A 24868-nucleotide genomic window follows, 5' to 3' on the forward strand; every position below is an offset into this window, starting at 1 on the left:
TCACAAGTGTCCTTATAAAAGGGACACAGAGGGAGACTTGACTATAGAAGAAGCAAGCAAGATTCTACAATGCTGGCTTTGAGGATGAAAGAAGGGCCACAAGCTAAGGAATGTAGTTGGCTTCTAGAAGCAGGAAAAGGTAGGGAAAATTCTCTCCTAGAGTCTCCAGAAGGAACTAGCCTTGCTGACACCTTTCGAGTGGTGGAACTAGCCCAGTGAGATGGATTTTAGACCTTCCACATTTAGAACGGTAAGAGAATAAATCCATATTGTTTTAAGACACTAAGTTTGTGGTAATTTGTTACAGCAACCTCAGGAAAAGAACACAACGCCCCAATCTATATCTCTACTACCTGAACTCTCTTCTGATCATAGAGACGTAGCTGCATCTGCCTGCTATCCTCAAATTTAACCAGACCTAACCAGAACTTATCATCGCCTCCCTCCTCCACCTAGCTTTCCCTGTTTCATTTAATGGAACCACTGCTCCCGGAGTCACACAAGCCAGAACCAAAGGGTCTTCCTGGCCTCCTCTAGTCATCAAGCCCTGTAGGGTTTTTTCAAATATGCCCCCTCTTCTCCATCCCTATAAATTGGATTGATCCCCTCCTCAAACCCATTCTCCATGCCAAAGCCAAGACAAGCCTTCTAAAAGGCAAACCTGCCCAAGCTCCATCCTTTAACAACTGCCCAGAGTCAAGCCCCAGCTCCCGGGCAGACCATACAAGACCCTCCCCTTTCTAGCCACATCTGTTAAGACCTTGAACTCCAGTGACACTGAGCCTTTTGCCATTTCCCCATTGGTACTGGGTACTCTGGTGTCTTCATGAAGCTTTATGACCTGCCTCTCTGCTGTCCCAGCCTTCTTTCTCTGGTCAGCGTTTACTTGTCTTTATAACTGAGCTCATTTTCCCCAAATGAGGCAGGGCTGAGTGTCCTTCCCTTGTTCTCCTGTAGCATTTTGTGTGTGCCTGCCACAGCACAGTTTCCACATGAAAGGGACGTTCTTTGTATGCATCTTGAAGCCAGGACCAATGTCTTATCCATCTTTTAAATAAAGCTCAGTAGTTTGTACGAGGCCTAGTAAATGTCTGTTGAACTGAGTTGAACTGCACTACAGGCAGGGGAAAAAAAGTATCTCATTTGCTCATAATATTTCAAAAATTTAGAAAGTTTTATTTTATAAACTTAATCTCTTCTGACAGTTCTGGGCTACAGCCACGTAGAGCAAAAAGCAAAAACACAAAACAAACATTGTCTGAAAATTCCCAGAGTGAGGCATTTAAAAAAGGAACAATGAAAATATAAGTGCACTCTGTGATCAGCCCATCTTTTCAGTGTTCTTTCAAGAAACATATTTGAAATTTTATTGTTCCTTGATGTTCAAAACTGGTCAGAACACTTAAGAAAATGTCTAGGTATTTTGGATTTGACCTTTGACAAGCCTAGAAGTTGACTTTTCTAGTCACCTGTGAAATGTAAATGCAAAGCACATATAATTTAACCCACAGGCATGTATTAGGGTTGGGCACTCATTCTGTGTAAATAAAGGAAGCAGCTATTACAGCTCTTTCTTTATAAACAAAGAGAATGTCCTAAAGTGATAGAATGGAGAGATCTACATGATCTACTGCTAGGGGACGAAAGCATGGAATGGTGTGTACAGCACAGCCCATTTTCTGTAAGGAAGGGAGGAATAATATATTCTGCCATAAATAATCACTGGAAAGATAAATCAGAAACTAATAAATGTAGTTATCTGCAAATGTGAGGTAGCTAAGTGGATGGGGATGGGGCGGGAGTGACATTTCGCAAGATCTACCTTTTCATAGTGTTCAGATTTTTAAAAAAAGATTTATTTGAGAGAGAGCACGAGTGTGGGGAGAGGGGCAGAGAGAAGCAGGCTTCTCACTGGGCAGGGAGCTGATGTGGGGCTCAATCCCAGGACCCCAAGACCATGACCTGAGCCAAAGGCAGACACCCAATCAACTGAGCTACCTGGGCACCCCAGTGTGCAGATTTTTCAATCATATAAATGTAAAATCTGTTTAAAATAATTGTAAAAAAAATACAGTAATATTAGACATAGGCCAGTAACATTCCCAAGATGATATGTTACCATTTGAGAAGCAATAGTGTATTCTTAGTTTCTAGCCTAGAGTCTTCTTTTATTTTTAACACTTGATTTAGACATAATTTCAAATTTTTAAAAAAATTATAAAATAAAAATAGCACAAAGAAGATCTGTGTGTCCTTTACCAGATTAACCTATCATTAGCATTTAATCCCATATGAGTGCACTCTATTATCTACTTCTAATTTTGTGTCCAAACCATCTGAAGTTCATGATCCTCTACCTCTAAATATTTCAGCATGTATTTCTATAGAGTATAACCACTGTACAGTTATCAGCTTCATGAATTGGCAGTGATATGATGTGAACCGGAGAGTCTTCTTGTGGAAACAGATGTCTCCTAAACATAAGGCCCATCTTAACTTTATATTGTACAAAATGGACTTTGGGCAATCTACTGTTATAGGTGAGGAGCTCATCAAACACTTCAAATAGTGTCCCAGTCAGTCTCAGATCTGCCTTTCCTTCTCTTGTTTGTGTGAATCAAGCCATTCATTTCTAAAAGCCTGCAGCTTCCCCAGTGTCCCAATATAAAAATTCTGCATTCTCCCATTATAGCTCAGTAATGGGCTTGGAATAGGATTCCTCAATTTTACATTGTTTAAAAGGAATTTTAAAAGTATAAATATCACCTGTTTAAAATCCAATTGTTTGCTTCCATCTGCAACAGTGGTAAATGTGGTCAGGTTCTGGACTTGCCTTTTTTGTCTCTGACTTTGTTGCTGAGCTTGCCCCTGTTGGAAAAAGGAGAAATTTGGATGTGCAGGTAAGCCCAAGAGGTCCACAGACGGAAGGGAGGCTGGCCTTGCCCCCTAGGACTAAGTTGAAGACCTAGAGTCCCATACAGCTATTTAAGTCTACATAGGAATAATATTTTGCAACCCAAGATCTAGGTTTTATTTGTTTGTTTTTTTAATTTCAGAAGCATTCCATAAACATCTTAATGTTAGATGTCATGTTTCAGGTAAATGATATTGAAGAATTATTCTGTCATTAATACAATCCTTGTGAAGACATGGAAAGTGGTAAGGAGGTGACCTTCCTGGGTGGGACACATGTCAGCCTAGGCTGGGGTTTGTGACTTGGTTTTGGAGAGGCTTCTTCCCTCCTACTCCCCGATTGCTTCACCACCTCTGTGCTCTCCAGTTGCTATCCACAGAACCCCACCTTCCTGGGCCACTGGGGCAGAGGGACATGTTATGCTATAATGTAATCAATCTTTTGTAGATGGAAACATGGATTTTTCTTTAAAAAAATTTTTTTGGCCTGTTACTATGTTTACAACAACTTGAAAATCCTTCTGTTAGTATATAGCTTTGTTCACTTGTTTGATATTTTCTGTAGAATAAATTTCTGAAAGTGCGGTTGCTGGATCAAAAAGTGTGCTTCTATTTTTGACTTTTGATACCTCCTGCCAAATTGTTCCCCAGAAATTGTGCCACAATTTACAGTCCTACTAACAGTGTATGAAAATGTGGTGTCTTACTCTTAGGATCCACCTGGTCTCTGGAAGCTTGTAGTTAAAAGTCTCTGCTGAGACATCAGACTGTCTGGGTTCACACCCTACTTCTGCAACATACTAGCTTTGCTCTTTCATAAATGATACAATCTTGCTAAATATTTCCTTTTCCCTTCAAGGGGAATGATAATAATACCCTTCTCACAGGGCTGTCCTGGAAATAAATGAGATACTCGCCCTCTTACTTCTAGCTCCAGTCCAAGCCCCAAGAACAGCCTTTCAGCTGCCTTGTCTGGTCTGAGGCCGGGGGCAGAGCCAGGCACCAATACTGTGGACAGTGAGCCTGAGGATGGGCCGCGGGAGGGAGCTAGAATACTAAAACAGTGCCACCCTTTATTACCTTATGTGTGTGATGACACATGACTGCGGTTTCAAAACCAGGTTTTCTGTTATTTATTTGTTTTTTGGTAGTAGTTGTTTTGTTTTTTTTTTTTAAGATTTATTTATTTATTTTAGAGAGAGAGAGCGCAAGTGGGAGGGGCAGAGGGAGAGAGACTCTTAAGCAGACTCCATGCTGAGTGAGGAGCCCCATATGGGGCTTGATCTCATGACCTGGAGATCATGACCTGAGCTGAAACCAAGAGGCAGGTGCTTAACTGGCGCCCCAATAACAGTTTTTTTGAGGTAATGTATATAGCCTATAATTCACCTACTTAAGTGTATAATTCAATGGTGTTTAGTATTTCCAGAGGTGTATAGCATAAGTGCAATCAATTTTAGAATATCTTCATTACTCCAAAAAGAAACCCCATAACCTTTAGCTGCCACCACCAAACTTCTGCATCCCCCCCTTCCCCCAGCCCGAGGCAACCCCTAATCTACTTTCTGTGTCTATAGATTTGCCTGTTCTGGACATTTCATATAAATGGAATTCTACAATATGTGGTCCGTTGTGACTGGCTTCTTTCACTTAGCACAACGTTTTCGGGATTCATCCACGCTACAGCAGGTACCTATACTTCATTTGACAAATACTATCCCGGGGTATGGATATACTACAGCTTGTTTACTCAGCCATCTGTTGATGGACATTTGGGTTCTTTTCAGTTTTTTGCAATTACAAATAATGCTGCTATGAACATTTGTATGCAACTTTTTGTGTGGACGTGTTTATTTCTTGGGTATATACCTAGAAGTGGAATTACTTGGACATTTGTTGTTTTTTAATATGAATAATGTTGTAATGCATATCTTGGAAAAAGAATAAGGAAAAATGTCCACGTCAAAGGAAAAGAATATAGATCCAGGGGTGTTTGGGGCTTAACCTCTCTGAACAACGCATTTGGCATCTGTAAAATGGGTTGTTGTAAAAATTAGAGGTTGGATATAACAGAAGGTCCTTGGTACACAGTAAATCCTCAAAACATGATAGCTACTATTCCACATCCGCCAAACCTGGAGGTAAAAATCCTCATGGGCCTAGCCTCTTCATCAGTCCATCCTGTCAATAGTATCAGATTTCCTTGGTTTTTCATTTTTATGACCTCGTATTTTATTTTGTCAGTCCCAGCATAAGCCTTTGGTAACTGCCAGACTGATACTGCCTGCAGAAGGAAGCCGGGCTCTGCCCAGAGTAAGCTGTTCCTTTTCATCCTCGCATCGAGCTCCAGCTGACTTCTCCTGCTTGCTGACTCCTGTCTGCACCCCCACTGCTGGCCCTACTCTCACATCCCTCGCATCTGGGAGGCACAGAAAAGACCACCATCTGCCAGTGTCTTCTGTGACCCGGCACCATCTCTTCTCTCCCGCTTCTTCCCCATTGTCATTTATCCACTCTAAGCCCCCTGGCATGTTTTGTGATTTCACACCAGTCTAGGCTTTCTTTTTCCACTTTGTTGAGCATCCTGTTATGGGGTGGAAATTTTCCTACCAAAGTCTCCTGCTCCGCGCTTCTAAAGATAGTGGCATCTTGTCCTCAACGTCTACCCTCTTTCCTCTGTAAAGTACCACGAGCTCCTTGTCTCCCTGGTGGATTCACTTCCCCTTCCCCTTAAGTGTCTGCCATTGAAACCAGCAGTTTGCTCAGTTTTTAAAAGCCTGGCGGAGCTGGACCACGTGTCTGCCCGAGCTGGGAGGGCTTTCTTGCTTCCAGATCTGGCTCACTTAGAACCACTTGACCCATCATGCCCACTGTCGGGCCACTCATTTCTTCGGCAGCCATGGCCAAGTGTGTGGATCAGTCTTTCCTTGCACTTGATCCATCTGGTTGAACCCTTCCATTATTTCCAGGCTCTCTTTGGGTACCATATTCTGGCCATTTTCATCTTGCAACAATCCTCTCTCTTCTCATAGACCTTTGATTTTTGAAGGGAGTGTTTTTGTTCTTGTATGACCTGCTTCTGCTCTTAATACCCCCATTCTGCTTCATCTGTTCTTTGATTTCACTGTTTCGGCCCTGGTGTCTTCACCTTGGTTTTATCTGTCTGTGTTCTTCCTTAAATGCTTCTGTGGCAAGATCTATTTTATTCTTGGAGGCCTTTGGCTATATTCCTTTAGAAAGCCCTCTCTGTGTCAGTGAAAAAAAAGTTCCATCATTCTGAAATCTTTAAAGGAGAGCATGACTTCGGTTCCTCACCCCTTTACCTAATTCTCTGCATTTTAAGAAATTAATTTCAATCTCTGCCATCGCATGAATAGAAATAATAAAATCTTTCACTCTGCATTTTATGATCTCTGACATTTTTCTTACGATACTCTCAATCCTACTATATTCAAATGGCTAGCATTGGCAGCAAATATCCTTCTCTCCAATGTAATGACATTTAAATTTGAGTAATTGATGGACCTTTAAAAAAAAGAAAAAAGTCTTCTGGACCCATACCAGTGACCTAATAATTTTATTTATAATAAATTGTTATTTTATTTTATTTTATTTTATTTGCCAGAAAGACACAGCCAGAGAGGGAACACAAGCAGCGGGAGTAGGAGAGGGAGAAGCAGGCTTCCCACAGAGCAGGGAGCCCGATGCGGGGCTTGATCCCAGGAACCTGGGATCATGACCCGAGCGAAGGCAGATGCTTAACGACTGAGCCACCCAGGCGCCCATAAATTGTTGTTTTAATACAGATATGGTTCTGGCTAATTTGGACAGTGTATTGATTTCAGCAAGCCTATGGTGACTCAATTCTCTTGCACTTTTTCTCCAAACTACCCTGAAACTTTTGTTCATGAGGAACATTTATGTGCCATCTTCCTCTTTTCTTTTCTCACAGGTCTTTGATAATTATAGCAGTGGTATGACTGACCCCAGTGGGGTTGAAAACTACCAGAGCAAACATGGGCCCGAAGCCTGTGGTATGCCTGCTCATGAGGTGGGCCTACAGGTCGTTCAAAACATGGTTTTGTTTTTCTTTCTTCTTTCTTTCTTTTTCTTTCTTCTTCCTTCCTTCCTTCCCCCTTCTTTCTCTTTTTCTTTCTTCTTTCTTTCCTTCTTTCTTTCTTTCTTCCTTCCTTTCTTTCCTTTTCTTTCTTTCTTTCGTTCTTTCGTTCTTTCTTTCTCCCTTTCTTTCTTTCTCTTTTTCTTCTTTCCCTCTGAACCTTTTATTGGCTTCCTGCTCCCCAAAGCATACCCTGCTTCTGCTGCCTCAAGGCCTCAGAACTATGGTGTCATTGGTCTCAGACACCACGCTGCCATCCTCAATCCTGCAGGTGGTGGTCTTCTGGATGGTTTGAAGGAGTTGCTGCTATCCAGAGCGTCACCAAGGCAGAAGTGTTCCCTGTTTGCCAGCAGGCAATGGTAGGGGCGATCTCAGCCTGACCTTGAGCAAGGCCTGGTGCTCCTGGATCTGGCACTGCACCTCTTTCCGGGTCTGGGACAGCTCCGACTCCACGTGCAGCAGGACCCGTTGAGCTGCTCCATCTGCTTCGTGTAGCAGGCCTCCACCTCCCTCAGGCTGTTCTCCAAGTTGGCCTTCAGGTTTCTCATCAAGTCCCGGTTGATCTCCAAAGATTGGGCCGCATGTCTCAGCTCTGTGAGAGTTATCTCAGCTGCTCCTATCTCAGCGGTCTGCAAGGTGACCACTCTGGTGCTCTCCTCAATCTGCTGGGACCAGTACTTGTCCAGCTTTTCTTGGTTCTTCTGAGCCAGCTCGTCATACTGGGCCAGGATGTCTGCCATGATCTTGAGGTCCTGAGGTTTTGGGGCATCCAACTCCATGGTCAACCCAGAGGTGGCACTTTGGTTTTGTAGACCCTTTACTTCCTCCTTGTGGTTCTTCATGAAAAGTGGCTCCTCCTTGAGAGCCTCGATCTCTGTCTCCACCTGCAGCCAAGTGACATTGCTATCATCAATGACCTTGCAGAGCTGATGGATGTCATTCACAGACTGGCACATGGCCAGTTCTGTTTCATACTTGACTCTGAAGTCATCATCATCGGCAGCAAGCTGGGTATTGGCCACAGAATTTGCGAAGATCTGAGCCCTTAGCTCTTGACTGTCTTGAAGTAATGCCCCAGTCTCTGACCTTCTCTAAGTGTTCTCGGATTTTGATCTCCTGTCTCTGGTTATCAACCTCCAGGCTCCTCACTCTCTCCAAATAGGAGGCCAGAGAGTCATTCAGGTCTTGCATGGTCTCATTCTCACCCTGGATGCCCCCTATGCCTGCCAGACTCCCAACTATCCTGGTGGCCAGGCCCCCAGAAGCTGGTGGAGTGGGATATGGAGAGATCTGGGAGCTTGAGCCTTTGGCGCCTGCCTAGATGCTGACCAGCCAGACCCAGTGGCTGGGTGACTGCATGGAGCCCAGGGACCGATAGTTGGAGGAGAAGGGGAAGTGGGTGGTGAAGCTCATGCTGTTCGGGGAGTAAGATGAGAGGCCAGGACTCAGGCTCAGGCCACTGCTTTCACAATTATTTAGCTTGATTTGGAAAGCCCTTGTAGAAAACATTGACATCTCTGTTACTGTGTCTCACAGGCTAATAATAAATACTTCATACAGAGGTCACCTTTTGTTTGTCCACTGCCCTAGCACCTTTCCCAAGTCACATGTGGCATTTCCCCCAGCCTCATGCCTTTGCTGTGCCCTGGGGAGGTGTCCTGTGCACATTTTCCGTTTTTGGCTTTCTTTTTTCTTTTGGGGGTTCATATCTGTAAATTATTTATTTTCTCCCAACCAGTTCACTTCCATGATCTTTCAAATTTCCATATTGTATCTTTTAAACAAAAACCTGAAAATCTGAACTCAAATGGCTCTTCCCCTGTTGAGGGATTTGATTGGTCCTAAATCAGTCCTTTCACACAGATTTCTCTCTTCAAATGCAGCTCTATTTTTTAAGTCAAAATTACATCCAGATCCTCTATCTTTGGAGACTTCTAGGCTTCAGCTCCAGCCTGTGTTCTCATGGGGTCATGGAGACAGCTCTAGATTTGGGATTAAGAGATTCCCAGAGAAATTCCTCCACTTAAACTACAAAAATTTGGAATCTCTTAACTTCTCTGAGGCTCATGTTTGTCATCTGCAAAGTGGGATAATGATAGCTACCATGTCGTGATTCTTGTGATTTCATGAAATACCGTATGCAAAAGCAGGTTCAAAATTCTATCTGTATTCTATATTTTTAGTTGAAGCTCTGCTCACCCTAATTTCATGTGTTTTTCTTTCCGTCCTTCAACATCTCCTTTGGAAGTTCTCCACTTTTTCCTTTGGCTCATTTTTCTTGGCTCAACTTCTCAGTCACTTCAATCTTCCTGATTAATTAATTAATCAATTGATTACTCATCCATTCTTTCGTATTTGGATGAAAATGTTGACATCCTGACAGTTGATGTCAGATTTGCTGGGAGCAGGGAGATTATTTGGGGGTAAGGTGACTCCCAGAGGACATGTTTTCCAGGAGTCAAGACAACATGAAAAACACTAATTGCCGATGTGGAACTGAACAGAAATCAGGAGGAAGGGAAGAGTAGGAAAGTGAGGAAAGGGGGGGCGGGTGGGAGAGGGGAAGCCATCAGCAAGATGGTGGGAGGAATAGGAGCCTGCCAGGGCTACACTGAGCAGTGAACAAAATCGTGGGTTGGAGGGAGTGGGAGGTAGTAGAAGGTCATACACATAAAATCTGGGGTATCTAATAATCTATTGCAGCTTGTCTGGTTGCTGTGATATAGACTCTGCTAAATCTTTGGTAAGTGAATCACCCGCCGGAGTAGGCTTTCGGGGAAATCGTGGAAAAGGGCTGAGTGCCAAGATGAGATCAAGATGGTGGGATTCAGCGACAGCAAAATCCATTGGAAGTCAGAGGTGACCACAATAACCCCCCAGAGATTCACAGACAGTGTGGAAGGACTTTGAACACCCACTAGGGAAGGATGGGGGTTTGAGCTCGTCTGATCTATGTGAAGGGGATGGCGACTCCAGTGACATGCAGACATTCACTCGAAAACATAATATGTACCCAAAGCCAGCTATATCCTCCTCGGACTTCGGTTCCATCTAAAGAAAACCTATCACCCCATTATTCCTCTGAGTAACCTCAGAACTAGCTATTTTTAAGTGTTTTCTATATTCTTTTACTCATGAGAACTAATTTTGCCTCGTGGTTTCTTCCCATACCTCTTGTTTACTCATTTACTCCCACCGACTTTATGTTTACCTGTTTCTTTTCTTCAACCTGAAAACCATCTTCATTTTCGACCTCCCTTTCTCAAGTTCCTCCTCTCACCGACTTCCCAAATTTCTGTGGACACTACCTGCTCAGCTGTGTGTGCATATTTGTGTGTGTGCGTGTGCGTGAATACTTGCTTCCTGCTCTTGTGGCTCGCATAGCAATGTCAGCCTTGCTTTTGTTGTGAAAGATTCTTGGATTGTTTATTTAATACTCCCTTTTGCTTCACAATATTTGCAAAATCTAGTTTACAGAGAGAGAGAGAGAAGGTGTGTGTACACCTGAGTGTTTATCTATTGGAGATAACATACTGAAGTATTTCTAGATGAAATTATGCTTGGGATTTGCTCTAAAGGAATCCAGAAGGAGAGAGGCAGAGGGAGAAGTTGAGGGCTGGATGCTATAGGCTCAACAAGATTGACCATATTGTTGAAGCTCTGTGATGAGTACCTGAGAGTTCAGTATAATATTCACTCAACTTTTGCATATATTTGACAATCTCCATAATAAAAACCTTAACTAAAGACTGTTTATTAAAGATCTGCATGTGGGTTAGTGAGCTCCACAGCCAACACATTTTTTGTTTCACTGTACATGACCTCCTCCCCAGCATGCCCCCCATTCTCAGCAAGCCATTTCTAAGCTCTCTTTTCATGTGGATTTGCTAGCAGGCTTACTTCCCTTCGGTTTAGGATCTTGTGGAAGGCAGGGGTAACTTCTTACTCATCTCTGTGTCCCCGGGCCTAACAAAGAGTGTGCTGAACTGAACTGAACTGAGCTGAAGAAAAGCGTCCGCCCACAAATCCCCAGCCTTGCACCTCCTGACACAGCCCCTCATCACTGTCACGGTTTTTGCTGGGCCTGTGAATGTATCACAGGGGTTGCCAACTGAGTGGAACCACAGCACATCCATGCAGGGCTTACTCCTCGGCAGATGACGGAACAGCCCTTTTGGCTTTCTACATAAGCAGCCATATCACCACCAAGCGCTTTTACTGGCCGGTCCTTTTTCTCTTACACATTCCCTGGGATAATTCCAATTCCTTTCGGATCTGAAGTTCACATGAAACTTCTTACTTTGAGTGACTGCAATTGTGAGCCTAAATTCATGCTGGGCTCCTGGCTACAGAGTCCCACTTTGAGCCGCCTCTCTTCCCTTGCAATACATCTTCCAACCTAGAGAAGAGAATGGCGTCCTTCTCTTCTTCCATCCTTTGGGTTGTTGGCCCTCCTGTCACCCCCACAAGAGGTAAATCTAGCAGTGCCACCATCCTAGCTTCCCAATTCCCTTATCACCCTCCCCCGTTTACTCTCCGCTGCCATCTGGCCCCAATCTTCAGCTTTCCTCTTAATTCCTATTCTAGGCTCATTTTATACCATCTCTTATAGTTTTCCTGCTACTATAGTTCTGGCAGCTTCTACAACAGTCATCCTGGTACTATCAGTGTTCTCACTACTCTTGAAATGGCTTAGTACAAATCTCAGTGTCTCTTTTGCCTTCTTCCTAGTGTGCACTGGGAAGGTTAAACTGGGGGTGGGTGGGTCAGGTGTTATTATGCCCATTTGACAAGAATCAGAAGGCTGAGTGGCTTGTTTAAGGTTTAAGAACTAGTAAAAGTCAGGGGCGCCTGAGTGGCTCAGTCAGTTAAGCGTCTGCCTTTGGTTTTAGGTCATGATCCCAGGGTCCTGGGATCCAGCCCTGTGTCGGGCTCCCTGCTCTGCGGGAAGCCTGCTTCTCCTTCTCCCTCTGCCACTATCCCCACTCTTGCTCTCTCTCTCTCAGGTAAACAAATAAAATCTTTAAAAAAAGAACTAGTAAAGGTCAGAAGTAGAAACTTAGTCTCCTAATCTCAGTCCAGTGTCCCAGCTAGTATCCACCATCCTCTTTGTAGTTTGCTATTGTTCCCTGGGGAGTCGTGGCTGACCTTGAACTTCTGTGCATTGACAAGAACAAGTGTGCCTTGCAACACTTACCTTTCTGGAATATTTCTGACAATGGTCCAGAGGACTGGAACTGAGCTAAGCCAAAGTGGTGTGGTTAGGACTCACTGTCTTATTGATTCATGCTGGCACTGACTGAAGTCTCAATATTGTCTCCAACAATTTTCTTATTTCTGAAAAAGAGCCAAACAGTGCAGGGGAGGAGGCAAGATGCATCAGCATGACCACTGGACTTTAGCCGAGCACTTTTGGAGTTCCAGGAACCAGAGACAGGCATGGCACCAGGTCACACTCCAAGGGTTATCAACCTGTAACTTGATGGCCTAGAGGACTGACCACTTTTTTTGGGTCAAGACAAGTGCTGATTGTTGGATAACATTATTAATGAGATGTGCAGATGGTGGAACTATAAGTGACAGCTAAGCTTTGTAGAAAAATGATGTGGTTGTCCCCTACTATCACCTGAAGATCCCCTTGGCTATTCACGTGTGAGTATATGAAGAGAGAGAGAGAGAGAGAGTGTGTGTGTGTGTATGGTGAAGGGTAGGAGAGCTAGAGCAGGTTCAGCTTGGCAACACTTTCCCTCCTATCCCCACCTCCAATTAAAATCAACATCTAGGGATGCCTGGGTGGCTCAGTCGTTGAGCGTCTGCCTTCAGCTCAGGTCATGATCCCAGGGTCCTGGGATCGAGCCCTGCATCGGGCTCCCTGCTCTGTGGGAAGCCTGCTTCTCCCTCTGTCAGCCACTCCCCCTGCTTCTGCTCTCTCTCTCTGACAAATAAATAAAAATTTTTATTAAAAAAATAAAATCAACATCTATACCCTAACCACAATGCCCTACAGCATCATGACCTCCCTAGGTTCTTGAGCACGAACTTTGTGGGAGGCCCTGAGCCAATCTCCTGCTGCAACTATAATTCTACCTTTCATCCTCGATTGCTTTAAAGAAGAGAATATGTATGTAACAAATACAAGTTTTTCATTTTCCCTCACCAAACTTTCAAAACAAACTTATGTATTTATGTGGGGAGCCGGAAATGACCTTTCACCTCAAGTGAAAGCTGGAGCATCTGAGGACAAACATACCAAGAAGAATCACTCCTCACGTTTGCATAGAGTATTGACCTTTGCACAGCTCAGAGTATTCCTCTCCCACCTCTGTCCTTCTGAAAGAACTCACTGTGGGTGGAACAGCTCAGGGTCAGCATCAAGGAGAGGGCTTATCCTGGGAGGTGGAGTGGAATACTCAAGTATTCTGGATTCTTCCACACCATCCACTTCTTCCACAGGATTACCTATGTAAATATCAGTGGGATCCTGACCTGGACCAAAATAAGGCCCAAGAAGGCACTGGATTTATAAATTTGGATGCTTTATTATCTAAAGTCAAAAGAGAAGATACAAAAGCTGTTTTATTTACCAAGCAAGTGCACTGGGCCTATGGAAAATTTGGGTCCTTTTCGCTAAGCTGTCCGATGTTTGTGGCAGTTGGCCAGATGGCTGTGTTTTACATTCCAGCTTAACATTTTCGAGGCTGCTGAATAATGTAGATCCTTTTCAGCGGAGAGACCTTCTCCAGGGCAGGTCTGGGTTTTTGATGTGCCATGTGCATTACTGCTGGAAATTTATGGCTGAGCTAAAGGTGAGAAAGAAAGAAAAAATAAGCGTATTGGAACTTTTTGGTCATGCAGTATCACAGCAGCAGAAAGCAACACAGCTGGGCGGGAGAACTTCACAGTTCCGGTTACTTCTTTCATATGTCTTTTTCCCATACCGTCTCCAACTCTGGACTCACATGTGTATGCATTCATCCAGGTTTCTCTCATTAGCTTGCTTCCGATTTTGAAAACCATAAACTATATTATACACAAGATAAGATGCAGAATATACATATGCATTTATATGTACGATTTGAAGGGACATTTTTAAAGATAGAAATGCTTAATTATATCTCATCAGTCTTCCAAGATTAACAAGTATTCTGGTGCATATATGCAGATTGTGCATATATTCTAAGGAGGCTGTAGGGGACACCAGAGAAGATCCCACAGGGGAGGAACACCTCCATTGTCAACAGATCAGAAATAAAGAACCTCTGAAAGATGTTGGGGAGAGTTAGGGTCAGTTAGTATGCTGAAGCGTGTGAAATGGTTGTTTTTGTAGGTAAACAATGGTCCAGTATTGGCGATTTCATATGGTTCAGTCTCAACAGCCCGGTAAAAAGAAAGCTGAGGAGTGATTCGTAGCTTCAGGTAACAAGAGATCTTATTAGTCACCCCATGGAAGATATCTGTGAGGAAAACAGCTCAAGTGGCTTTCAATGAACACAGACGGAGATTTTGACAATAAGAGGAATTTCATAAGGAATCGAGAGATCTTATGGAATTTACACTAAGGACAGCTTCAGATGGAAAAGATGCTCAATGCTGTAAGCAATTCAGATGTAGTATTCCTAGGAGAAGAATTTGGACCCAGTGACCTTTTGGGTCCATTCCAGTTCTTGGTTTCTAAGCCGATCGATACAAATACCTAAGGACACCTATCTTAGCCAGCAAGGAAGGGATGCTTCAGCTCACGAGGAATTTAACTTATCACTGTAGAACTTAGATGCTCTTGCCCTGACACTCAAGTTAAATAAAGGGGGAGATAAACTGCTCATGACCCCAAGCATCACATTGTTCATGATTTGTTTGGGCTCTTCTGAGCCAGGGAAAACATATGTGCCTTATATCTCTTCTCAAATGCCCCTGAGTTCTGGGCACACAGCGTTCCCTTTCATGTGAAACTTGACTCCAGAAAGTCCTTTCTTCTTGGTCTTAAACAATTAAAGACACTAGAAGAGTATACACTGAAGTTTTAACAGTGGTTATCTCTGAGGGTTTATGGCAATTCCCCATCTTCTTCTTTACTTTGCCTGTCAGTATTTTTCTAAAAATTTTTCTTTTACAATGAGCAGGCAGAAGTCATATCACAATGAAACCCAAGGATGGTCTCTGCTGGTGTTCTAGGAGGAAGGGAGAAACACAATTGAGGTATTGGTCATAAATGTTGCTTTAGAATCTAAAAAAAGAGCCAGTGACTTTTTTTTTTGTCAAATCAATTATCATTGGGCCACAGGACATTTTAGAGTGTGGTAAGGGCAGAGTGTTATGTTTTTCTTTTAACATTAGAACCAAAAGGAAATTTAAGAGGCTACTAACTTCAGTAGTTTTCTTCCAGACTGGTGTCTTTACTGTCAACTAGAACAGATGGATTCTTTCAGGTTGGCTCTAAACCACATACAAGTGATTACAGGTGGGAGGGATGCCTGCCAGTTTACTTCAAGTCAAGCACAAGGTGAAGGGAGTGAGAAAGGAAACAAGTAATTTGGACATAACAGAATGTGGGCAAGTAGCCGAGGTGAGACGGGGCAAGATGACAAGTCGTCACTGAGGAGACAAAGCCACAGAGTGGCCGTGAGAGTGACCACGGTGGGGGTGGGAGGGGAGGGGCGGAGGCACTGACTCATGACCTGACCATCTCTAGGCTTATCTCCGCACTTCAGAGGCTACGATTTTTTTTTGATCTCTTAAAAAATTGTGGTAAAATCCACAGGACAAAATTTACCATTTCAACCATTTTTAAGTGTACAGTTTGGTGGCATTAAATGCATTTACACTGTTTTGCCACCATCTCTACCATTCATCTCCAGAACTTCTTCATCACGTCAAACTGAAGCTCTGTACCCTTTAAACAATAACTCCTCACTCCCCCCTCCCACGTTCCAGCCTCTGGCAACCACATTCTACCTTCTTTCTCTATGAATGCTGACTACTCCAGGTATTGCATATAAACTCCAGTGGGATTTGTCCTTATGTGTCTGGCTTCTTTCGTTTAGCATCATGTCTTCAAGGCTTACCCATGTTGTAGTATGTGTGAGAATTCCCTTCCTTTTTAAGGCTGAATAATATCCCCCTGACTGTGTATATACTGCATTTTGTTATCCATTCATATGGATGATATGATGATGGACATTTGGGTTGCTTCCACCTTTTGACTATTGTGAATAATGCTGCTATAAACACTGGTGTATAAACATCTGTTCAAATCCCTGCTTTCAGTTCTTTTGGGTATACACCCAAAAGTAGAATTGCTGGATCATAGAATTCTATGTTTAATTTTTTGAGGAACTGCTATATATTTTTTTAATTTTATTTATTTATTTGACAGAGAGAGACAAAGCGAGAGAGGGAACACAAGCAGGGGGAGTGGGAGAGGGAGAAGCAGGCTTAGCAGGCTTCCCGCGGAGCAAGGAGCCCGATGCGGGGCTCGATCCCAGGACCCTGGGACCCTTTGGACCTGAGCCAAAGGCAGACGCTTAACGACTGAACCACCCAGGCGCCCCGCTATATTGTTTTTTATAGTGGCTGTACCATTTTACATTCCCACCAGTAATGCACAAGGGTTAGGGGCTACATTTTTACTAAGGCATTTAACAGAGGTCCTAAAAGTTCTGCTCAACTGCTTTTCAGGAGGGGACTGTTGGAGATCAGAAGGAATGGGAGGCTGTCTGTGGGGCCTGTTGGCCATCTGTGAACTGAACTGGGAAAGTTTAAGGGGGAAAAAAAAATCAACACGAGTGAGAAGGAAGTAGAAATAATTCTGGCAAAGATAACAGCCTTAGGGAAACAGCCCATAATTATTAAATTACAAATGTCAGGTTTTAGGGAGCCCATAGCAGGGCTGTCCAGCAACTCTTGAATATACAAAAGAATCAAGTCCTCGTTCTCATATGCTCCAATCCTTCAATGGGGAACACCTGAATGTAGAACTTGGGGGTTGTGGGTGGAGAGTCTATAAAGAGTCTTCCATCAGAATTGAAACTGTCAGTAGGGGCTCCTGAGTGGCTCAGTCGTTAAGCATCTGCCTTCGGCTCAGGTCATGATCTCAGGGTCCTGGGATCGAGCCCCGCATCAGGTTCCCTGCTGGGCGGGAAGCCTGCTTCTCCCTCTCCCACTCCCCCTGCTTGTGTTCCCTCTCTCACTGTGTTTCTCTCTGTCAAATAAATAAATAAAATCTTAAAAAAAAAGAAACTATCAGTAAAATGGTCAACCTCGAAATGCCCTAATTCTTTGCTGTAGACTTTGTATCAATGGTGATAGGAAGATTGTATTTTCAAGCTGGAACTAGAAATAGGTAGGAATAGCTTTCCAGAGTACAACCTCCAACCAGGCTTCAGGCCGGCATCTGAGCTTTGGTGAAGCTTTGGATTTTTCATCATTAGTCTTTATAAAATGACCGGGTTTGTAAAAAAGAAAGGTGTTTCTTGTCTGATTCATTAGGTTAAGAGAATCTCAGGTAACCCCATAAGAGAAAGAATTCAAGGCCAGTGTGTGTATAAGGATTTCTGTCTTGCTGTGACTCCATCACATAAGGGGCCACATATTGAACTTGAAAAGCAGATCAACAGAAACTCCCACGTGGAGAATCTACCTTCATCTTGGGTAGCTGTGACCGCAGAACCTATAGTTTTCGTTTCAGAGCAAAAAGCAAAAGAAGTATAATAAAACTCGTTATGATTGGAGCTGGGAAAGAAATTCTAGATGCAAGGAAATCAGTGGCAGGTTTTGGTTTAGAGCCCGAAGTGAGGTAGTATTCTCAGACTGGGAGCTCTTCCATTCATCTTTCCAGGGTGTTAACTTCCAACTTGAATGTTGGCACTTAGATTTCCACACCCCATTAAGCAAAATGCTTAAAACAAAACATTCAGCTTGAGTCCATGAAATTCAAGGATACTCCTACAGTGATGTTCTTCTACAGAACAAGAGAAACCTTTTTAGATGTGCAGATGCCTTTGAGAGTTTCCGCTCCCTCAGGATCCCATTTCCCATACATCTCACTAACTCTGCAGGGGTGACACATTTGCCAACTTGAAAAGTGCCCCAACTTTAACTAGGCTTCAATGGTCCACCCCCCTCCACACCATAACCCAACCTTGTTACTAATGCTTCAACTGGATACTTTCATGTTCAGAGTGGCTTCACAATTATTGCCAAATTTAACTTCCATAACTGTCTAAAGAATTATATTTGGCAGTATTATCCTCTCTCACTCCCTGCCTTTAAAAAAAAAAAAAAGATTAAATGAACGACCGTAAATCTCAGAGGAGCTACGTGACTTCTAAAAGGTCAAACAGCCTTGAAGGAGTTGGTGGAACTTGGTCTGAGACCGGTTCTCCCAGATTTTCAGCCGAGGGAATTTTGGGGTTACATAAGCCTTTTTCTGCAGGAATACCAGGTTTTATGGCCAGCCACCAGGCAACATGACTTCTCTCATTAAGCAGGGCTGGGAGAGGCAGGAAGGGCTGACTGGAGAGGTAAGGAGGGAAGGAGAAAGGTAGTGGGAGAGAGTTCTTTGTGCATGGAGGAGTTGGGGGAAATAGTGGGAAGGGAAAATTTCAGGCTGCTTCCCACTTAGACTCATACAATTACAAGCTTTGGGAGATTGTTTTTCAATCTCCCAAATCTCAAACCCTAGGTTGATTTTAAAGTAGGGTATCCAGGGGTGCCTGTGTGGCTCAGTCAGTTAAGCGGCTGCCTTAGGCTCAGGTCATGATCCCAGGGTTCTAGGATCAAGCCCCGCATCGGGCTCCCTGCTCAGCAGGGAGCCTGCTTCTCCCTCTGCCTGCCGCTCCCCCTGCTTGTGCTCTCTCTCTCTGACAAATAAATAAAATCTTTTACAAAAAAATAAAGTAAGGTATCCAGAGAGGAGTAACATATGGATAGAAATGTCTTGCCATGTTTAAGTGGTTGATGAGATCCTATGAATAGGACTGTCCTCTTACTGCCTTCGACTTTTTTTTTTTTAGAGAGAGAGACAGAGAGTGCACACATATGCGTGGGGTGGGGGGCAGAGGGAGAGGGAGAGAGAGAATCCCAAGCAGGCTCCATGCTCAGCGCAGAGGTGATACAGGTCTCGATCTCACAACCCTGAGATCATAACCTGAGCTGAAATCAAGAGTTGGACACTTAACTCACTGAGCCACCCAGGCACCCCACTGCCTTAGACTCTTAAGTTCTTGCATTGGTATGAGAATTAACATGGGTTCTTGGAACCAGACATAATTCTAGCTGAGGGCATCAATGAATGTTACTAAATGCAGAGGATATAAACCTCATTTCTGCTACTGTATTTCTTCTGGCCAATTGTATATTGTTAGGTCTTCATGACAATATATATCGTGGGGGCAATGGTTATGCTGGTGAAAATCCATCAGCAGATATCTATATTTACATTTCTCTATCTTTTATATATCTTAATTTTTTTGTATGAGGCAGTATAGTTTATGCATTTTTTCACTTAAAAAATTATGGTATAATTTATCTACAGCAAAACATACCCTTTTTAGTGTACAGTTCCATGAGTTTTCACAAATACATACAGTTTGTGACCAGAATCAAAAGACAGAACCCTCAACCCCCCAAATTCCCTCCTGTCCCTTTGTGGTTAACCCCTCCTCTCACCCCCAGCTCCTGACAACCACGGATCTCAACAGATCTATTTTTTTTAAAGGCATTGGTCTTTCCACCCCAAGTTGACCTTTACTATAAAATCTTAGAGGCTCCTGGGTGGCTCAGTGGGTTAAGCGTCCGACTCTTGATTTCAGGGTTGAGAGATTAAGCCCTAGTTTAGCACGGAATCTGCTTAAGATTCTCTCTCCTTCTGTACCTCCCTCCTTCCCTCCCACACTGTGCGCTCTCTCTCTTAAAAAAAAATCTTATTATGCTTCAGGTTGAACTATGAATTCAGGGACGATTTTTCTTAGTGGTAAGAAAACACATGGATTCCCACTAATTACCATATTCAAGAGAGTCATACATGGTGATCTTGGGACTTGATTTTGTTGCTGGCCTCTTATCCTTTGCCTGGGATTCTGAGTGTTGTCCTATAGGATACCCACCTGGGAATAGAAGCTAACACTCATGAGGGCTAATTGTACCTGGCTCAGCTAAGTACTTTGTGTATATTATATAACTTTGTTTTATTCTCACATTTTTGTGAAGTGAATACTGTTAACCACATTCCCATGTACAGATGAGGAAACAGAGGCATAGAAAAGGGAAGAGATCTCAGTGGCAGAGCCAGCAGGAGACACAACTGATGTCTGATACCAGCCCTGTTCTAACCAGTAAACTGTGCACTCTTAGCCACAGTCCTACTGCAGTACACTTTGAGCTAAGTGTTAAAGTTGTTTGTTTTTTTAAATAGGTACAGTTGCTGTTAAAAATATTTGTAACAACACACCATCTCAATGTTTTCTTATGGTTTACGAATACAATTTGTTGTTATTGTTGTTGGTTTTTCTTTTAATCTGTGAAATAAGGAAGTGAAATTTTTAACTGAATGGAAAAAAACTCTATGTCAAGACATAAGCATAAATGTCTATAAAAAACAATGTAGACTCTGGCACGGTAACTAATGTATAGCATAATCGACCTCTACTGACCACTTTCTTTAAACATTTTATTTTGGGCTAGCATATATCCTAGAGGAATGTGTCTAATCCCTCCAGTTCCATTTACAACTGTGCACAGTCTGTGGCCCCCGCAGAAGTGGCGTTTTGTGGGCAGGTGTGAGAGGACGTGGGCTGCAGAAGCCGGCAGGCTGTGTTGCTCTGGCACATTCATCCCAGCCCTTCTTCTAAAGCCAGGAAGGCAAAGAGTTGTTTATGACCTCAGCTCAAATCCATTTGTGGGAGAACCAAGCCCCCCCCATTAGAAGGCTTTGTAGCTGTAGCCTATAATCAAGATCTTGCCTTGTACTGGGGCACCTGGCTGGCTCAGTCAACAAGGCATGCGACTCTTGATCTCGAGGTGGTGAGTTTCAGCTGCATGTTGCACAGGGAGATGACTTAAAAAAAAAAAAAAAAAAAATCTGCCTAGTACCATCTGCCTGGTTACATCCCATGGACTTTGGACACGCCTGCTTATTTCACTGCTACCAACCAGAGTGCAAACAGGTTACTCTGTGCCAGGCACTGTTCTACGAGCTTCATATGTACAAACTCACTCATCCCACACAACAACCCTGAAAGTATATACTCTTCCTTAGCTCCTTTTTTTTTTTTTTTAAAGTAGGCTCCATGGGGGCGCCTGGGTGGCTCAGTCATTAAGTGTCTGCCTTCGGCTCCGGTCATGATCCCAGGGTCCTGGGATCGAGCTCCACATCGGGCTCCCTGCCCCGCGGGAAGCCTGCTTCTCCCTCTCCCACTCCCCCTGCTTGTGTTCCCTCTCTCGCTGTATCTCTCTGTGTCAAATAAATAATAAAATTAAAAAAAATAAAATAAAGTAGGCTCCATGCTGGACATGCAGCCCAACACAGGGCTTGAACTCATGACCCTGAGATCAAGACCCTGAGATCAAGACCTGAGCTTAGATCAAGAGTCAGACACTTAACCGACTAAGCCAGCCAGGCGCCCTTCCTTACCTCCATTTTACAAATAACTTCTCTAAGGCACAATAGAAGTAATTTGCTCAGGGTCATACCAATAGTAAGTGGAGAAGCCACTACCACATGGAGGCCCCTAGAGGTCTAGCTGCTCAGTTTCTGCTCCCATCTTTTCCAGACCCCTGATTTTGGCAGTGACAGCTAGTCTTCCTTCTATAAATTATGCACAGTCCTGTCCCTTCAATTAACGTGAGAGCAACAGAAAGAGTGGTTATTCGTTGCTTTCAATGCAGATTATCTGCCCCCTAGAAATAGAATAAGGACCCTCACTTAGTTTACCGACAAAATTTAAAAACAAACTAGTAAATCCAAAACCGAACCACTGTCGATCTGGTAAGAGTTTTCTGAGTTTCTGGAGCTACTCAGAAGAAATACAAGATATAGAAATAAAAATAGCAACGGCCAGCCACCCTCATAAACAGATTTTCCTGGATAAACTCAGCCAGTACCTAGAGCTCCTCCAGCCCTAACCTGTGCAACCCTCCACCCCCCACCTTCACCTCAAATCAAATATTGCCTTGTGGGTACGCAGTGGTGGTGAGAGAGGCCCCACACTGCCGAATTCCCAATACACAGGCTGCTTTTTTATAAAAAACATGCCAGTGTTTCTGAGGAATATTTGGGAAGGCAAAGTACAACTCTGCCAGTTTGGTGTCAGGATTCTTGCCTTGTTTTCTATCTTATTTTTGAAATGACTTATTAAATAGACACTAGGAATTTGGGAGAAAGAGCTCTTCTCACCAAAACCTCTTTGTGTCCTTGGACTGAGAGCAGAGTCTTTCACAGGACGGCAAATCTCTGAGCTGGGTAAAAGCTCAGTGCTCAGTGCTCCTTCACCCATGCAGCCTGACTCGTTGGATAAATGCTGACTGGGAGCGTCCCGTGAGGGGCCTCACCCACACCCCCGCTCACCTTCTCCAGTGTGTCATTCAGAGCATCCATAGCCTGGAGTTTGGCAACACTTGCAATTGAACTGTAAAGATGAAACAAAATTTCATATAGGACCGGAAAACTCTCCCACTAAGGAGGCTAAATGATTGATACAACGGACTATCTACTTGGCCTTTAAGCTTTTACTCTGCTTGGCAGTATCCAGAAGAAAAAAACATTCTGCTTCTGTGTGCCCATGTGCTACAAAAATCTTTGTAGGCCAGATTATTATTACTGGTGTATTTTCATTTCATCTTTTCATTGGAGTATATAGCTTGGTGACTCTTCATAACTAGTCAAATCAGCCGCCCCCAAGGATAACCACTACCCTGACTTAGAGCCCCGCAGATTAGTTTTGACTGTTTCTGTACTTCATAAAATGAATCACAAAGCATGGACTTTTTTGTGTCTGGCTTCTTTTTCTCAGGTCAATGTATTTTGTAGGAGAGCATCAATCAGGGCTGAGCCTGCTTGTACAATTTCTTGATGGAAACTTTGCTCTTGGCATTTTTTTTTTTTTCTGGATGGTTGGCGTTGGCGAGTAGAAGTTATTAGGAAATGAACGTAGACTGATGATACTTAGAAATTTATTTTCTCTGATACATTTTGCAAAAGCCATTCTCCAAGAAGATGTCAGGAGGGATGTTTGTCCATGAAAATGAGGCCCTCATATCTGCATATCTGCATTCCTCAAGCAGAGGAGTGTCAACAGCTGAGGTGAATTGAGGGTGGAGCGAATGAAGTTTCAGCTTCAGGGCCCTCCCCCTGCACCAGCTCCTTCCCAGTCAGGCCAGTGCCCAGACCTTTCATATCTGTAATGTTTTACTATTTTTCTTTAAAGTGGCCCCCATGGGGCGCCTGGGTGGCTCAGTTGTTAAGCGTCTGCCTTCGGCTCAGGTCATGATCCCAGGGTGCTGGGATCGAGCCCCGCATCGGGCTCCCTGCTCAGTGGGAAGCCTGCTTCTCCCTCTCCCACTCCCCCTGCTTGTGTTCCTGCTCTTGCGCGCGCTCTCTCTGTCAAGTAAATAAAATCTTAAGAAAAAAAAAAGTGGCCCCCACATCCTACACACATCAGGCCCCCAAAACCTATAACTGTTGCTGGTGAATAGGGCAAGAGAGAGAGGGAGTTATTTCTTGCTGTTTATGTTCCTCAGTGGTCCCATTCTCGTTTAAGATTTTATCTATTTATTTGAGAGAGAGAGAGCATGAGAGGGGAGAGGGTCAGAGGGAGAAGCAGACTCCCCGCTGAGCAGGGAGCCCGATGCGGGACTCAAATCCTGGGACTCCAGTATCGTGACCTGAGCCGAAGACAGTAGCTTAACCAACTGAGCCACCCAGGGACCCCCTTCTCATTTTCTAATAACTATTAGAAAACAATTGAGTTTTTAAAGAGGGTTCCAATCTCCACTTTATTACTCTCTGGTCAACTCTTCCTACAGCGTTCGGCTGACATCAGAATTCATAGTTAAGTCCCCGTTTCCTGAGGTGCAGAGCAATGAATGCCGTGTCCACTGGCTGCCAACTGGATGTCATTTCCAAGCCAAGACTTTTTAGTTCCTAAGCCCCTATTAACCAGGGTCACCATAAACAGGGCTTAGGCTTGGTCAGGTTTTAGTAACAGCATAAAACCAGCCTGCAATTCAACAACAGTCTGGTGTCATTTCAAGTGCTTTCTCTATTCTAAGAACTGTCCCAGAGGCTGGGTCAGAAGATAAATGATATGTGACCCCTGCCGTTGAGGATTTAAAGACTTAGCTTTCATTATGTGACAGTTATTTTCTGATATCAGAAGAAACAAAAACGTACTGGTAATGGGGCAAATGAGCATTTCATTTTAAAGTGGAACAAATCCTCAGAAAATTCCCTTCCCAGAAACTGGGAAGAAAACTTTAAAAGAGATTTTGATATAATTTCATGTGAAAGAGCCAGAGAAATTCCATAGTCTATTTCCCTCTGCATTCCATTTCTGAGACTACTCTTTCTTTAAAAATTTTTTTATTGTTATGTTAATCACCATACATTACATCATTAGTTTTTGATGTAGTGTTCCGTGATTCATTGTTTGTGCATAACACCCAGTGCTCCATGCAGAATGTGCCCTCCTTAATACCCATCACCTGGCTAACCCATCCCTCCATTCCCCTCCCCTCTAGAACCCTCAGTTTGATTATCAGAGTCCATCGTCTCTCATGGTTCGTCTCCCCCCTCCGATTTCCCCCCCTTCATTCTTCCCCTTCTGCTATCTTCTTCTTCTTCTT

At 43.6% G+C, this 24868-nt stretch overlaps 1 protein-coding gene and 1 pseudogene across 1 annotated transcript in view; both read right to left on the bottom strand.

Annotated features, from left to right (window-relative positions):
- Positions 1 to 7179: 7179 nt before the first annotated feature.
- Positions 7180 to 8550, bottom strand: LOC102748759 (keratin, type I cytoskeletal 18 pseudogene; annotated as a pseudogene).
- A 4999-nt stretch (positions 8551 to 13549) lies between these two features.
- DAPL1 (death associated protein like 1) overlaps positions 13550 to 24868 on the bottom strand; it is a 22191-nt gene continuing 10872 nt past the window's right edge. Inside the window, exons 3-4 of the mRNA XM_006734978.2 lie at positions 22593 to 22653; positions 13550 to 13830 (exon numbers count right to left, since the gene is read on the bottom strand). Coding sequence (XP_006735041.1) covers positions 13714 to 13830; positions 22593 to 22653 — 178 coding nt within the window. The 3' untranslated portion in view covers positions 13550 to 13713. The remainder of the gene's footprint in view (positions 13831 to 22592; positions 22654 to 24868) is intronic.

The sequence above is a fragment of the Leptonychotes weddellii genome, chromosome 3 (genome assembly GCF_054177405.1).
Source record: "Leptonychotes weddellii isolate Sample4059 chromosome 3, ASM5417740v2, whole genome shotgun sequence".
Lineage (NCBI taxonomy): Eukaryota > Metazoa > Chordata > Mammalia > Carnivora > Phocidae > Leptonychotes > Leptonychotes weddellii.